This window comes from Schistocerca americana, chromosome X, assembly GCF_021461395.2.
Source record: "Schistocerca americana isolate TAMUIC-IGC-003095 chromosome X, iqSchAmer2.1, whole genome shotgun sequence".
In the NCBI taxonomy this organism is placed as follows: domain Eukaryota; kingdom Metazoa; phylum Arthropoda; class Insecta; order Orthoptera; family Acrididae; genus Schistocerca; species Schistocerca americana.
Window position 1 is genome coordinate 600,442,734 of NC_060130.1, and position 16,345 is coordinate 600,459,078.

Consider the following 16,345-nt stretch of genomic DNA (forward strand, 5'->3'; position numbering starts at 1 on the left):
CATTGGTCCCTAAGGTTAATAAGCTGCAAGAGAAGCTAAGCTTTCACATATAATGTTTACCTTATTTGCACGTGTTACACTTTAAGACATATCACACAAATATGCCAGTAAAATTTTTAATTACGACATAAATGTCTGATCTTCTGGGCTCGAAATTCTTCTAAATAACTCGTCATCAAAGAGTTGATTTTTAAATGAGAGTCAAATGCTCTGTGATTTAAGAAATTCATTGTACATTTTCACACATAGTTCTACTTGCGTAAATGGAAATTTACTTTGAAAGTAATATTTTTCAAACCGCCATTCGCAATATTTTCCTGCAACCTGTTAGAAATAGGTTCATTTCAGCAGTTGCCAGAGAGCACCAGGTAACAGGTGTCACTGCACTTGCGCAGCTACAATGACGCATGAAGCCCATATGTTTGTACGTGTAAAACATTAAAAGATATTAAATTATGTCATAAAAGAAACAAGACATCAGAGGATACTCCAAGAGCATTGGAATTTCATGAACCAAACTTAAAATGCACAATCTGACTTAAATTGCACATTTGTATGTACAGATTCCCAATGAAGTAGGCCTCAACCTGATACGAAGCTTTTCAGTGAGCTTTTCAAGATGTAAATTTTCTTGGAGTACCAGTACTGTATTACATGAAGAAGATGAAAACATGCACTTTAAATGCAGCAAACAGTTGAAACTAGCCAATAGTGTGGAATTAAACAATGAAGTCATTTCTGTCAGTTTGCTAAAGAAATTTGGCTTTTATTAATCTTTTCTGTGGTGTCACCGCCAGACACCACACTTGCTACGTGGTAGCCTTTTTAAATCGGCCGCAGTCCGTTAGTATACGTCGGACCCGCGTGTCGCCACTGTCAGGATTGCAGACCGAGCGCCACCACACGGCAGGTCTAGAGAGACGTACTGGCACTCGCCCCAGTTGTACGGACGACTTAGCTAGCGATGCAACACTGACGAAGCCTCGCTTATTTGCAGAGAAGATAGTTAGAATAGCCTTCAGCTAAGTCAATGGCTACGACCTAGCAAGGCGCCATAGCAATTGATAGTTATCGTATGAAGCATGTCTCAAGAACGATGTATACAAATGATGGATTAAAGTTAAGTATTCCAGAAGCTACGTACTTTTCTTTATAGCATTCATTACGTATCCTGTTTCAGACCTCACGCCATCCTGCGTGAGCTTATAGCATGCAATTCGGCCTTCTCTAGCTATATGACGAAGTGGCGACGAGGCTTAAAAGAGGATTTCGCGTTCGTATTGCTCTAATTTATTTGTGTCATGGCTTCGCCACATTCTCCAGATGTACTGTCCGAATTTTATCGCTTGCAGAATCAGCAGACGCAGGCGTTATTGGATGCCCTTGGACAGATCGTCCAGGGTCAACGTTCAATGCAAACCGATGCGGTGGCCGCCGCTTCACCGCTACCGCAGCCACAACATGCTGTTGCACCCCCGTTTCGGCACTACGATGCGGAGGTGGAAACCTGGACGGAGTGGTCACGCCAATTTGGATTTCATCTCGCCGCCTACAGAATTCAAGGTAACGAGCGGCAGCCTCATTTATTGGCGTGTGTAAGGGTGCAAACGTACCGTGTGATAGTGAAATTATTTCCCCGACGCGACGTAGCAACTCTGTCCTACGAAGAAATTTTGTCGGCATTAGATGCATATTTCAAAGAAACAGTCAATGTCGTTGCAAAAAGGTATACGTTCTTTCGTACAAAACGTACGGCCGGTCAAACTAATCGGGAGTGGGTTGCAACATTGCAAGGCCTTACCAGGGATTGTGCTTTTGAGTGTGAATGTGGACTCCCTTATTCAGATACTATGGTACGTGATGCAATTGCACAGAACGTTTCTGATGTTCGTATACGGGAGCAAATTTTGAAACTAGTCAATCCCTCCCTTCAACAAGTGATAGACATATTGGATAGGCAAGACACACTTAACTTTGCTCAGGAATCATTTGAAACTTCGCCAGCTGTGTGTCACATTAACCAGCCCGCCGGGCGAGCTGCACGGAACGGTAAACAGCCCTCGCGCCCGTCCGCGCAGCCACGTGTCCCGCGCCAGCATGCAACTGCGGTGAAATCATACCTGCGGTGTGCCACTAGACATTCGCGTGACAATTGCCCATCACGCCAAGCTATTTGCTTTTTCTGTAATAAAAAAGGACATGTTCAAAGTGTTTGCCAGAAAAAGCTCAGATCGGACACTAAAAACCATTCCAGGCCCTTTGCTTCGCGCCGGAATCGAACCAAGAATACTCAGGCTCGTGAACCTTCGCCCATGGACATCCATGTAGTTCATTCCACTCCGCCCAGTGCCATTCTCTCTAACGGTGACTGTGTTCATCCCACAAAAAGTGCGCGTCGACATAGACTGAAATCGCATCAAGTCGCGAGTGATTCTGTACCAGTGTCTGTTCACGTTGCACGAGACAATCGCTCTTGTCGTCAGCAGGACAATAAACTTTCTGTAGACTTGGACATTAATGGCAACGTGATCCCATTCCAGCTTGATACAGGAGCTGCAGTTTCATTGCTCAATAAAGACACGTACAAACAACTGGGCACACCCCCGTTGCGTGCCGCAAATGTTACGCTAACTACATATTCAGGACAGCATATCCCTGTGTTAGGACAGTGCAGCCTTCTTGCAACATACAAGGGACAAACAAAACTTGTGTCATTTTACGTCCTTCGTTCTTCTTGTGCAGTGAACTTGTTTGGTTTAGATTTATTTCAGTTGTTTAACTTGTCTATAGCCAATCTGGTTCCTGTGCAGCGGCAGCCACGTGCTTTTGCTCCAGGCGACGTCGTATACTATCGCAACTATCGCGGTTCACAGCGTTGGCTCGCAGGGCGCATTCTTCGCTGCCTCGGCCGCGCTATGTATCTGGTTTTGGGGGCCTCTGGTGAGGTGCATCGGCATCTCAATCAGCTCCGCCTCTGTCGTCGCACGGGTTCTGCCGCTCCCCGTCTGCTTTCAGCGACGGTGCCGTCCGGTCAGCGCCCTGGGGACCCATCTACTGGCTCGCCTCATCCCCAGGTGTTACCGACGCTGCCTTCCATTTTGACCCTTGGCGACGCGCCGCCGCCGCCGCCGCCTGTTCGCCCGCCGTCAACGCCCGCAGTGGACGCTTCGCTGCATCCGCCCAGCGCCTCCCTGGGTCACGCGCTGCCGATTGCTTCCCGTGACCGGCTGTCCTCTGGCATGGAACTCTTGCCCGCTCCGGACCAGATGTCATCTTCGCCCGTCGGGTACCCCGACGCGATGGAGGTCGAATCTTCGGCCCCTCCTGACTATCTTAGGGCGCATACACCGCATGTTGGCATGCACCCTGGACTAGGTTTTCAGGCGTTTCCTAGCTCCCCTCAGACCGAATGGCCGGGTGCGGGTGGCACACCCTCGCCTGTTGTTAGGCTCCCCACCTCGTCGCATATGCCAACATGGGGTCCTCTCCATGGCGGGCGGAAGCCTTATAACACAACCGTCCGCCGATTTGCGGGGGAGGAATGTGGTGTCACCGCCAGACACCACACTTGCTACGTGGTAGCCTTTTTAAATCGGCCGCGGTCCGTTAGTATACGTCGGACCCACGTGTCGCCACTTTCAGGATTGCAGACCGAGCGCCACCACACGGCAGGTCTAGAGAGACGTACTGGCACTCGCCCCAGTTGTACGGACGACTTAGCTAGCGATGCAACACTGACGAAGCCTCGCTTATTTGCAGAGAAGATAGATAAAATAGCCTTCAGCTAAGTCAATGGCTACGACCTAGCAAGGCGCCATAGCAATTGATAGTTATCGTATGAAGCATGTCTCATCAAGAACGATGTATACAAATGATGGATTAAAGTTAAGTATTCCAGAAGCTACGTACTTTTCTTTATAACATTCATTACGTATCCTGTTTCAGACCTCACGCCATCCTGCGTGAGCTTATAGCGTGCATTTCGGCCTTCTCTAGCTATATAACATTTTCTGCTGAGGCAGTCAATGTACTTGAAAATTAGAAAGAAAAAAAATGCTAAGAGCTAAGGATTAAAGAAATGGGTAGTCTGCAAGGCAATTAATGCTTGACTCTCAGAAAGGTGGAAATAAAATCAAATCTGAAACTAACAACATATTTTAGCCTTCCATAATTAAGTGAATGTATTTTAATTCACTTGATAGCACCTGGCCACAGAAATCCGTTTTGTTTTAATTTTATGCGAGGGCAGTAAAAGAAGAGGAAACAGCAAAATCAGTAAATGTAAACATGGGTCACATGGAGACTACCCGGTATAACTCTGACTGCTCTGCACATCAGCCCCAGATCTACAATATTTCTGAATAGGGCAATACCAGATAGTGCCCCCCCACCCCCACCCCTCCCTCGTACGTATAAGACAGGACGTAAAAAAAAAATTATGTTCATTCTGTAGCGCACATCTTTCTGAAGATGTTGGATGCACAAAACGTGCTCGAGGAAATGTAAGACATGTTATTCGGTCTTAAGTGTGCCAAAGTCCACTGCCGCGACTCTTCACACAGCATTCTTCTATCGCACGTCACTGTATTTCACTCTGTGGAATTGAAACCTGTATTTTTGTAATGGATGCCATCAAACTATATTCATCACACACACACACACACACACACACACACACACACACACACAAACTTGCTATTAATACTGGATGGGATTATTTGCTATCAGTAGAACAAGAACTCTTCAGAAAATTTACACTCTTTATTGCCTATTAGCTAATAACTTGCTGTTTTGTGTGACGTAAAATTAAATATAGGATACATAAAACCAGTAAAGACAAGAGACAAGCAAGGCAGTACATATCTCTTCAACGCTTAGCTCCTAGCACTCTTTCCCTTTAATCTTGCTACAGCTTTACATGGCGTGCTACCTTTTCTGCGAAAGAATCTATTACATCATCGAAGTTTGTCAAACGTTTTGCTACATGAAAAATCGAAATGTCGTCGTATAATACTGAAAAAGCTGTTAATACAAACAGTATGCAAGATTGGTGTGGTTTCTCGATCTGATTACGTCTATTTTCATTTTGTCACTGTCTGCTAGATAAAACGAAACAAGCCTTTCTAATATTGCAGCAATTGTAACACACACCAAATAAACAAGATTGTTTTGGCAAAAATGTTTACTTTTATAATACAATAGAATACAATTCACAAAGTACCAATATCAAATGCATATTAGGCCTACTACAAGCAAAAAGCTTTATGTCACAAAATACACTCCAGTTTCTCAAGCACGAGAACAAAAAATAGTAGTACAAAATTTTTATATAAATTTGGAATCATCATATTCTTTCATAATTTGTGTGATGTCCCCATTTCTTCTCCTTCCTCATTTTAATAAACAATCTTGTCATCACTATTCCTGCCACTGTCAAAACTTATTCTCCGGTTAACTCTACTAACCCTGCCAGAATCATCGGTTTAGTTATCTCTCAATTCTCTGGTTAGGCATTGTTACGTGTTTGTACAACGCGTTTTCTGCGCTTCTTCCCAAATAGAACTTAAGCGGCTGCTAGCCGGGGACTGTACAACTGGGCCTTACTAGTGTAGCGATCTGACCAAAAATTTTCTGTCAAAATTTCATTTTCTTGGATACACTGAAAAGATAACATGCAATCTTTCTTAACAGTTATTCCTGTTAGTCATTTATTTCCACTCTGGTAGTCTAAATCCATGGATTTAGCTGGTAATTATAACAACGCTGATCATTCGCAAACCCAATCAACCACATAATCGGATAGCAATTGGCTTTCAGCCGTTCGAGTTTATTTGGTTCAACTGGTACAGCACAGTCCCCTTTTGTCTGCAGGAAAGTTTATTTCTAGACACGACGAGGATTCCCCTGACAGAGACATCACATACACTACACATGCATTCAAAAATAAACTTATGATTCATTTAGAAATCAACTTAGAATGTGTTCAAAAATGAGCAGGGATGCATTTTAAGATAATGAATAATTGATAGACCAACGTGCACCATATGCTAGGCGCTTTGTGAACCACAGTTTCCTCCTCCCCCCCCACCCCCCCCCCCCCCCCCCTGAAGAATATGAATTTGGGCTCCCTCCCAACTAAAAACTGATTTATTCACAGAGAGTTGGAAGTAACTCTGTCCCCAGCAGTGAGAAGTCGGCAGTTCAGGACACATACAGATGTAGGAAATCCCAAGCGAGCCACATATATGCACCCACAACGCCTGGGGAATGGTGGAGCAGGCCATGTATATAGATGTCCACAGCAATTGGTTAACTTTCTTGAGCCCTAGACTCCTTTGCTTGTACACCCTAGTCCTGAAGTGGTAGAAGTCTGCACTACTTGTTTTCAACAATAAACAAAAGCTATGACAGCCAATAAATAATAGACGAACTAGTTTTGAACAGTCGCAACAGACATTACCGTATTTACTCGAATCTAAGCCGCACCTGAAAAATGAGACTCGAAATCAAGGGAAAAAAAATTTCCCGAATCTAAGCCGCACCTGAAATTTGAGACTCTAAATTCAAGGGGAGAGAAAAGTTTTAGGCCGCATCTCCAAATCGAAACAAAGTTGGCCCATTGTAATATGAGACACAATTTAGGTCGAATGAATGACGATACAGGTACAGTAGTTTGGTTAGAGTCGTAAGCTTAGCAGTTAAGCTTTACCAGGTAGCCATTGCTATGCATCAGGTGCTCCGTCCGTATTTGTGCGGGTACCCTTCCTTTTTCACGTGCTTCGTCTGGTTTGAATTGATTGCTTATTTTTCTTTGATCTGATAAGCGCCGTTTTCTTTGTTATAGGTGTTTACGTCACTCTAAGCTGAAAATGCATTACTGTACTGTGTCATGCATTGTTAGTCGCATTCTGATAGTGCGTGTTTACGGCTTGTCGTCGCTCGCGGCATAGCTTGCTTTTGTGCGCACTACCGCCGCTTACAATTTAAAAAAAAAAAAAAAAAAGAAGAAGAGAGAGAGAAGAAGAAGAAGAAGAAGAAGAAGAAAAAAGAGAGAGAGAGAGAGAGAGAGAGAGAGAGAGAGAGAGAGAGAGAGAGAGAGAGAGGAATCATCTCATTAGCGAAACAATGGCAAGAGACTGCTATTTGTTGTTACTTACACTGCTGCTTTCTTTGATAGCGATCAACAAGAACCAAATAATAGACTGCGTATGATAGAAGATGTTCTGAATTAAAGTCTAGCGAAAATTTGTCTCCATTTGAAAATCTTTGCAGGCGCCTCTTTAGTACATTACATTCTGCGCAGGAATTAGATTTATCTTAGATTTAAAAATCTAGTCAATTGCCGTGCTTCATTTCTGACTGTATCACTATTAGGCATAAGAATAATACGAATATAAAACATGACATGATAATGTATATTCTTCCGCGTTTGTTGTTGCCCTCACTCTAGTTTTGTAGTTTATTAGGCAGACACGATTTAAATGAGATAGCAGCAAACACGAAACAATACATGGGCAAAATGTTTATTTTCGTATTATTCTTATGGTGAAGAGAATACTGCATGTGATTCACAATTCATACAAGTTCCTATTAGCAACCATCTCTTCTCACAGGTAGGAAAAAATTCAGAACGCAGATTTGGCCATATTGACAAACATCCCAGTCTTGCCAGTCGGATCTTCATAGTATATTGAAATGCTGCTACATTCGAAGATGAACAATACGGAATTTGTATTTACTTCGTTGGATAATCTATGAAAATGCCGTTGTCGAAACTCGGGGCAGAGAAAAAAAAACTCATCTTCCGCCTTTTTTTTAAATTTATTTACTGACGCAGAGATTTTGGTGCCAGTTTTATCTTTGTGCCTACAAAGCATGCCTGTGTAGCGCTACATATATTCGACGGCAGAAGTTAGTTGTGGTGGCACCCACCAACATCTTTCAGAACTTCCGCTTGCTTTCCACTCGATTCTAAGATGCAGGCAGTTTTTTGGATTACAAAAACCGGAAAAAAGTGCGGCTTAGATTCGAGTAAATACGGTATGCCTCTTGCAAAAATTGTATGACCTACTAGCACATTAGCTTGCAAAGAAAAATGCAATAACTTAGATTTTCTGGGTGACAACCTCAATTTCTTTTTAATATTGAGCAATTTCTGAGGTGGTAGCCTAGGTTAGAACCTGGCATGTAGAACAGTTTGAAAAGCTTCAAGTGAGACAAGTGGCAACCATATTAAAATACAATCACAACCAGAAGACTATGTAGAAAAAATTCACCAGAGGAAACAAACTACAATTCTATATTCAAGTGGAACAATATTAGTCATCAATTTGTTCATGAAACATGACGTACATGCAAGACCAAGTGTTTCAAAATAAAGACCAGTACAATTAATGAAATTGCTTATTAATGTTTTGTTAAGTACGCTTGAAAAGTAATTTCGCAAATTACAACCTTTTTTTCAAATTTCTGAAGTGCAAAAGAGGAATTTCACTGTTTCTCACTATTTTTTTTGCACTAATTTCCTCACTATGGATTATCTCTTCTTTTTCAGTCCTGGTCACTGCTGTGTGCAAAATGCACTACTAATGGCTATATGTATGGAAGCAGTTTCTGGTCACACATTCCTATTCTCCTCCTCTGCTGACAATTCCCCATTCCTATCCTCTTCCTCTGCTGTCAATTACCCTCCACAATCCTTGCCCATTTTGTGTTCATCCCACACACATCCAGTGAGAGCATTTCCTCTCAATATGGAAGTTCAAAAGCTGACATGCAGAGTTCAGGTACCACCTTTATGAGCCCGTCTACTGTTCAACACACCCTGTATAAAATCAAAATTTAGTTAATTATTCAGGGAATACTAACATAAAATAAGCCAAAATGAAATACTTAGAGCAGACACAATAGAAAATTTTGTTTGACAGTCAAAATCAATCTAAATTGAACACTTTCTCCCATTTGGTATGACTTAAAGAAGCAGTTCATCTCGATTCTATGTACAGGGCCACTTAAGCCACCTACTGCAGACTTTTATATAGGAAGCACAAGAAAAGAAAAGCGACTATACATTAGTTCACGTTTATTTAAATCAATCCAGTATTTTATTAGTAACATATACTACAGCTCAGCCATACTCAAGATCTAGTGGATAAACAGTGTTGCCTCCTCTTCTGCAAGTGTAAAGCAATAAGAGAACATTTCACCTGGCATTTGACAAAGAAACACCGTTGGTTTACCACTTTCGAACAAGTAGCTCGGAATAGCATTTATATACTACATTCACTAGCTAGGAGCACCAAAATTTTACATTCTGTAGTTAATATGTAAGCAAAATAGCAGAGAACAAATGTAAGAAAGAAAAATGAACTATTTTAATCCTTCTGTTTGGTGTAAATACCACTTTCAATCTTTGTTTGGGTTCTATGTGCTACAATGCAACACACTACCTTTTACCCAATTTCCACCTCCTCTCCTCCCCTCTCACCCTACCCTATTCAGTCACACATCCAAAAATTTGTTTTATTACACAGAGGCAACGATAAGCCACTACAACGCAAGAGTGAGGAATGCAGTATTATATGCTGCTGACACGATGACACTAGGAAGAAATGGGACAGAGCAACTACAGAAAGGAGAGAGAAAAATACTAGGTTCTAAAAGAGGTGGATGCGAAGACCTAGGGAAGAATTGTACCGGAACATGAGAACAATATCCGGGGAAATCAGACTCAAAAGGGCAAGGTTTCCTGGACATGCAGTTTGGACGAGTATGTACAGAATGATGAAGAGAGTGTGGGAAACAACAGGGAGGACAAGGGGAAAGATAGGAACCAAACTGGGTTGTTGAACTTCGGAAGGACTGGTTGGAATTGGGGATCAAGGTGGAAGGAAAGGAAAATTGGAGGAACAAATATACACCGACGAATATGTCGGAGATCAATGACGGAGAAGAATACAGGAAAAGATTAGTGTCACCAGTGGAGCCGACAGGAGAAACGGACACTGAAGATCTCTGAAGAAGAGTGGGAGAGAAGAAGAGAAAAATGCAGTCCAAAAGGGGGATAACCCGTGGTCCTACAGAGGCCGTAACACAAGAAGAAGAAGACTACTGACGACTCCCTTTCACAACCTGTGCTCGCAGCTAAATCTGTATTTAATCAAAAAGTAAGTAAATGTTTCAAAAAATACCTCACAAACCATCCACGCAAAATAAGCTTTCACATTCTCGGTGTGACACACTAATCATACCCCTGCACAGATGAAGTTCGTGGTTTCCATATCAGGAACACCGCAACATTAACCCATTGGATCTAACCTAGACCTTGGGCTTTGCTACAAATAGTCTGCCATTACTACTACAATGACGACGACAATTTCAGGATCACACAGGGGGTGGAAATATCATGCACTAGCCAAAAGTTTACAAATTGTATTTCATAATCAACTACCACATAATATCAAAAAGCTAACTTCAAGATAATATCTATACGTAGCTATCATATTTATATGCAGACGTCAAATTTCTCGACTTGATCACAAAAAATTCATATTACAATACACATTTGAGGATAGATTTTTAATACTGTGTGTATTGACTTCAGTACATGCTTAAAGTTTTTTTTTCCGGTTCTAAATTTGAGACATTTAACACGTGTTCAATATGCGGCACTTGTTAGCGTGTGAGATGAATAGTGGTGGTTCCGTGGTGTCACGCATCCTGTGCTGTTGTTGGCTCATATAAGCAAACCGAACAACCTAAAGATTTACTTGTTTGTGAAGCTAGTATTCTGCAATTTGTTGGTTTCCCTATTTATATGAGCATATTACAAAAATATATATATTTTAAATGATATACTGTATTAAACGTCTCTCCAAAATGTGTCTTTTTTTGTATGGTTTGTTGTTTGTTTTGATAAAGTGAAGTCTGCATAAAACATGTTACCACACAATTTAAGCACTTCATTTAGCAGACAAAAATAGGTAGTTCTAACAAATGAATGTCCTCTTACCACTTATTAATGCACATTTTGCTAACTTTCACTGCGTTGTTTACAGATAAAAAAATTACCAGCTTGTCTCCTCTTCTGCACCGCAGAATGGGTCAACCTTTATTCCAAATTTTTGTGTAGTAAACTGCATATTGAACTGTGCTGTTTTCAGACTCACAGTATGCTACAGTTATTTGCAAGGAAATAAAATTCACTAGAACTGCTGATAACAGTAATGCAACATTTTTTTCCCACACGTATTTCTGCTAGGTGGTGATAACTTATATTGTTTAATTGCACTCTGGTGAGACATTTACAAGCTTATTCCTACTACAAACAAATTGTGGAGGCAGAAAGAAAAAAAAAACTACCTAAACAATATTAAACGTCAATTAATGATGCATCACAGCATATTAGAGGTATAAAGAGAGAAGTGTTTGATAGCAAAGTTTCAGCCTTTCTGTTAGTTCCTTTTTATGCAGTCAGTGGAACATGAAAAAACATGTGGAAGTTGGCAAGACACCCTAGGCTCTACTATTCAAGCCTTTGGAAGGCTCATAAGAACTGTACTCTGAAGAAGCCATGCCACCGAGCCCCTACTACATAGGGCTAACAGGCATTTTCAAGTACCACCTTAAGATTAGCTACTACCTGTTCAAAAAACATCACTCAATGTCAACAGTTCCAAAACCGTTCACTGCCATTATTATGTGCAAGAAATCTTTGAAATGAGTCCTGATAATTAACTTTCTATAATACATTATTTTAATATATATTTGGGGGTGGCTCCACATCAGAGCCTTTAACTATGTACTGCACCTGCCCCCTGCAGTATGAGCCAATTTTAACTATTTACTAAGCAGATTACCAGTAAATATTCTTTAACTCTACTTAAAAAGGATAGTTTTGTAAGAACAAAACATTACCTTGTATACATTTGAACAAAACATTACCTTGTATACATTTCTTCCTTCAGGATTAAACAGTGCAAACGTATGCCTCCTTGACATGAAGCTCTGTTCAACATCCCGCAGCTTGAGTCCATCAAGAGGCAGCATGTACTTTTTCTCTCGCTCCTACGAATAAAAATGGAACTGAACAACTTACTGTAGATCAAGTACACAGTAGCTTCATTAACGGTGTGGTGTATGATTTGCTTATGACTTCATGTGTATCAGCTCACAAAAAACAACTATTTCACAGTATTTTATCTGCATAAATGCAATAATTTTTTCATTTATTTGAAACCATTCCTCTGTCAACAATTGCATTCTAAAAATAATTATTGATTCTAGTCTTCTATTTACATCTATCAAGGTGGAATGATGACTAGTTTACCACAGACACTAGTATTTACTTCAATGCTTGCATTACTTGTTAACTGCCAAAAGATATACTACAAAGGAGAGACGAGTACAAAATCAAAATATCATTGTATTTTGCGTCAACCAAGTTTAACTGTACTGCACACACACACACACACACACACACACACACACACACACACACAAATATTTAACAACTAAGAAACAGCCAGAAAAGTTTGCAAAAATTCATAAAAATGCACGAAGTTAGTCAGTGTGGTAGACAGATGGTAATTAATCACTTGCATGGGTTTAGAAATGCTTGGTTCACATCTCTATCTAGGTAGAAGTTCTGTGCCTACTAACAAAGTCCAAGCCTATAACATACTGAAATCTGCAATATAAAGAATTAAAATTTCGAAATAGTTAGGCCATCAAGGAAATTACTTGCACAGCTAACAGGCCAACATGTACTTGGGATAAATTGCCGAGTCGTAACTTCCACATAATATTTGTTTTGGTGGCATTCAGTTACAGTTGGTGCTAATAGAACGTCAGTGTGTATGCCATTGTACCTCTCTCCTTATAGAGTGGACCCTGAAAGACATGACAGCAGTACAGTATCTGTGGATGGTATCACTGCAAAGTGTACAACTGCAACATCTGAACATATTTTCCCATAGATGATCTGTTTAGTGGATTACATTTCTGTTACAACAAAGCCATAAGTACCAGTAGTGAAGCTTTACAACAATGACCTTTCTAACACAAAACTGTACAATGAAATTCTACCAATGCAAATGTAGTATTGGCACCACCAAAGTTCACAGTATGGCATGTATCACAGTGAGGAAACATTTAAGGGAACTCTTTATATATTAGACCACTACCACCGGTTGATTGCTAGCTTTCTGTGCTGCATAGGAAGCTATTAATCAATTAGATCACCAATTAATGACTGAAAATACACAAGAGTATATCAAATCAATGTTTAAGCCTTTCGATGCAATGGATGCTTCTCGAACTGAAATATAGAAGCAATGAATAAACATTCAATGAGTTTATTTTACAGAGCTAGAAAATCAACATTTGTCTGTTGAATGAAAACTCAAGTAGCACTAGAAGACTATCATGCTGAAATTATGCCTACAATTTTTTCTTTACATTAGTGGTATTGGTTATTCAGATAATAATCTCTCAATAATAGCAGGACAGGAAGGAAAAAGGAAAAAGATTGAGGAAGAAGGGATGGGAAGGGGGAAGAGGAGGACGGGGTGAGGGGGGGGGGGGGGGGGGGGGGAGGAGGAGGAGGAGGAGAAGAAGAAGAAAAAGGAGGAAGGAGGAGGGAGGAGGAGGAGGAGGAGGAGGAGCAGGAAGAAAGTTTTTTTTAAATTCGAAATTACCTCTTCATCTTTAAACCAGGATATGCTTTCTGAGGTAAGGACAAACCAGTAGTCCCTGGAACCACCTTTCATTATTCCCAAATTGTGTATACACATGTAACCTTTACGAATAACTTGATTTCCCAGTTTACGTCCTGCTTTAACGGAATTTTCTGAAGATTGTTGGGCACTGAAAAGAAAGTTTAGTCACATTTTAGTGCTTGTTCAAAATGACACCCACTTATATATATATATAAAAAAAACACCCCGACAGATATTTACTTGGCAAATCCAATGAAATCCTCATGATTTGTGTTCATGATATGCTAGTTCACAATCGATCAATAAAATAATTTGTTCTTTACAATTTTGTTCCCGCTGCCGGATGTGTGTAGTAATTATTCGTTCAGTTTCTTCGCGCAATCTAGGATACCGTGACATCTGAAACAAAAATATATTTAGTTGATGCTGTAGCCAAACTTACTTTTTTCCTGTATGACAGAGATAACTTTACTCATGACTAAAGAAATTGACTTTGAGACCCAGGCAGGTATTACTTTATCGGTTTTATTATTGTTGGATGACTCAATCACAACAGATCTCTCTTACATTGCTGCTAAGGAACCCTAAAAGAGTCTCTCTTATAAAGACAAAACAGGAAAGGCCTAAGGTTATTCAATTCAAAAACAAGAATTAGTGTAATATTTGCTACTTTTTATTATAAGTGCTAAATTCTGTGAATCACATTTTCAACATACCTTATCGGTGCAAACTCTAACTACATTTGACAGTTCTGCTACAACCAAGTCAACACATTTTAAGCTCGGTTTCCTTTAACCGAGCAATTTGTTTCTTAACAATTGCCTCAAAGGCCATATCAGGTGTAAACAGGCCAACCCTAATACCTGAGAGGGAAAGGAAAACAAGAGAAGTTTAGAAAGGGGAAAAAAAAAGGTTTGTATGACATATCATTGCACCAATCCCCACTATAATGAAATAAATAGTGTAGTTCACATTAACATTTCTTGTAATATAGTTCAAATACAATCATTTTGTGAATGAGATTGCAGTGGTGAAGGGGTAGCATTGCTACATACACCCTATCATTTTTGACAAGGTTCTGCACATACCGCAAAACAGGAACACAGCAAGAGCACGGTGCTCGAGAAAGGAGTACAACTGGCCAGCGGCTGGGCCCTATCACTTGACTCATTGAAATGTCATTCACAAAGTCATTTTAATCAAAGTGTAAGTAATATCACACTTAGAAATATTTTTAAGATATATCCAACTTTCATTTTTACTACTGGAAGCAGTGCCCTTAACAATAAAATTGCAGCAATTTCTTCTGGTACTTCTGAAATAGTTCTGACCATTTTAGAAACACAAAAACATTGGTTATACAGAAAAGAAAACAATAAGAAATTTGTAACTGAACTTTTCCGTAACTCTTTTGGACAAAAATATACAGAAAGCAGTAATTCAATCAGTGTTTAATCCACACTGTTGTACTATTTCTATGAACAAGTAATAGGAAAAGATCACTGCAGTCACAATAAAGCCTGCACCCTTGATTTCTGATGTCTTATCACCAGGTACTCATCTTTTTGGATTTTTATTCTGGCATTTTATTCACCAACAAAGGACTTTGGGGTAATAAAGAACATACATGAGAGCTTTCAGATTTGTTGCACATTGAAAAAAAATTGTACACCAAATACTGCACACTGATGGTAGTGCATAACAAAAACAGTGCTCCAAGCCAGTAACAAAAAAAGACCCAGACAAAATAAAACCTCCACTATTTGTGGAAAGCCATAATTCTAATGGCAACACAATAAACATGTAACCAATAACAACTTTCAGATAGCAAACTCCAAACAATTTCCACATAGAGTATGTTCAATTACATTCTCAGAATCAGTCACCCATTATTCTAAAAATTATGAAGGAAATAATGGCTAAGAAAGTAAGCAAATACAACCATACAAGTGAACTACAGCTGAAACATCAGAGCACACTTCTATGTGTTACAACCAAGGATTATTACTTGACAAAGAGACTCATAAACCTAGCTGTAGAAACAACTTTATCACATAATTAGGTACAGCGATGTCCATTTCAAAGTAGTTGTGCCCTGTTATCTCTCAGGTGCATGGAAATAGAAGAGAACTGCTTTGTGTTCTGAGTCAATGGCTTGCAGTTAGCATCATTAAATTTACTGATGATGGGAAGCACAAAAGAATGAAAGTACTAAAAAAGGTGATGGAGCTTGCAAACAAAATGTCTTTATTTCTCTTTATGGTAATATACCTTGCCAAAAATCTATGTATTATACAACATAAAGTAACCTGTAAGTAACTTTTGAAAACACTAAGAGACTAGTTAGATTTTGTTGTATACAACAGAATTACTCCAGAAGAGAAGCTAATTTCAGAAACAGTAGTGTTTAAGCAGCCGGAATCAGAATGAAGTATCTCCCACAAGTTGAAAAGTCCATACTCAATAAGACTACTGTGTAGTAAATAAATGTAGTTTAAGTTTGAAATGATTAGCTCCTAAATTGTTGGATAAAAAGGGAATTTATCCCTATATTAAATTAATTATTTTATAATATTACTGGTTTCCAAACATTATTCATGACAAACTGATCACGCACAGTTCAGGAA

General features: G+C 39.8%; 1 protein-coding gene across 1 annotated transcript in view; it reads right to left on the bottom strand.

Annotated features, from left to right (window-relative positions):
• Positions 1–16,345, bottom strand: part of LOC124556480 (dynamin) — a 117,747-nt gene that overhangs the window by 70,666 nt on the left and 30,736 nt on the right. The window contains 6 exon segments of the mRNA XM_047130434.1: positions 11,944–12,066; positions 13,698–13,866; positions 13,959–13,996; positions 13,998–14,117; positions 14,435–14,503; positions 14,505–14,581. Coding sequence (XP_046986390.1) covers positions 11,944–12,066; positions 13,698–13,866; positions 13,959–13,996; positions 13,998–14,117; positions 14,435–14,503; positions 14,505–14,581 — 596 coding nt within the window.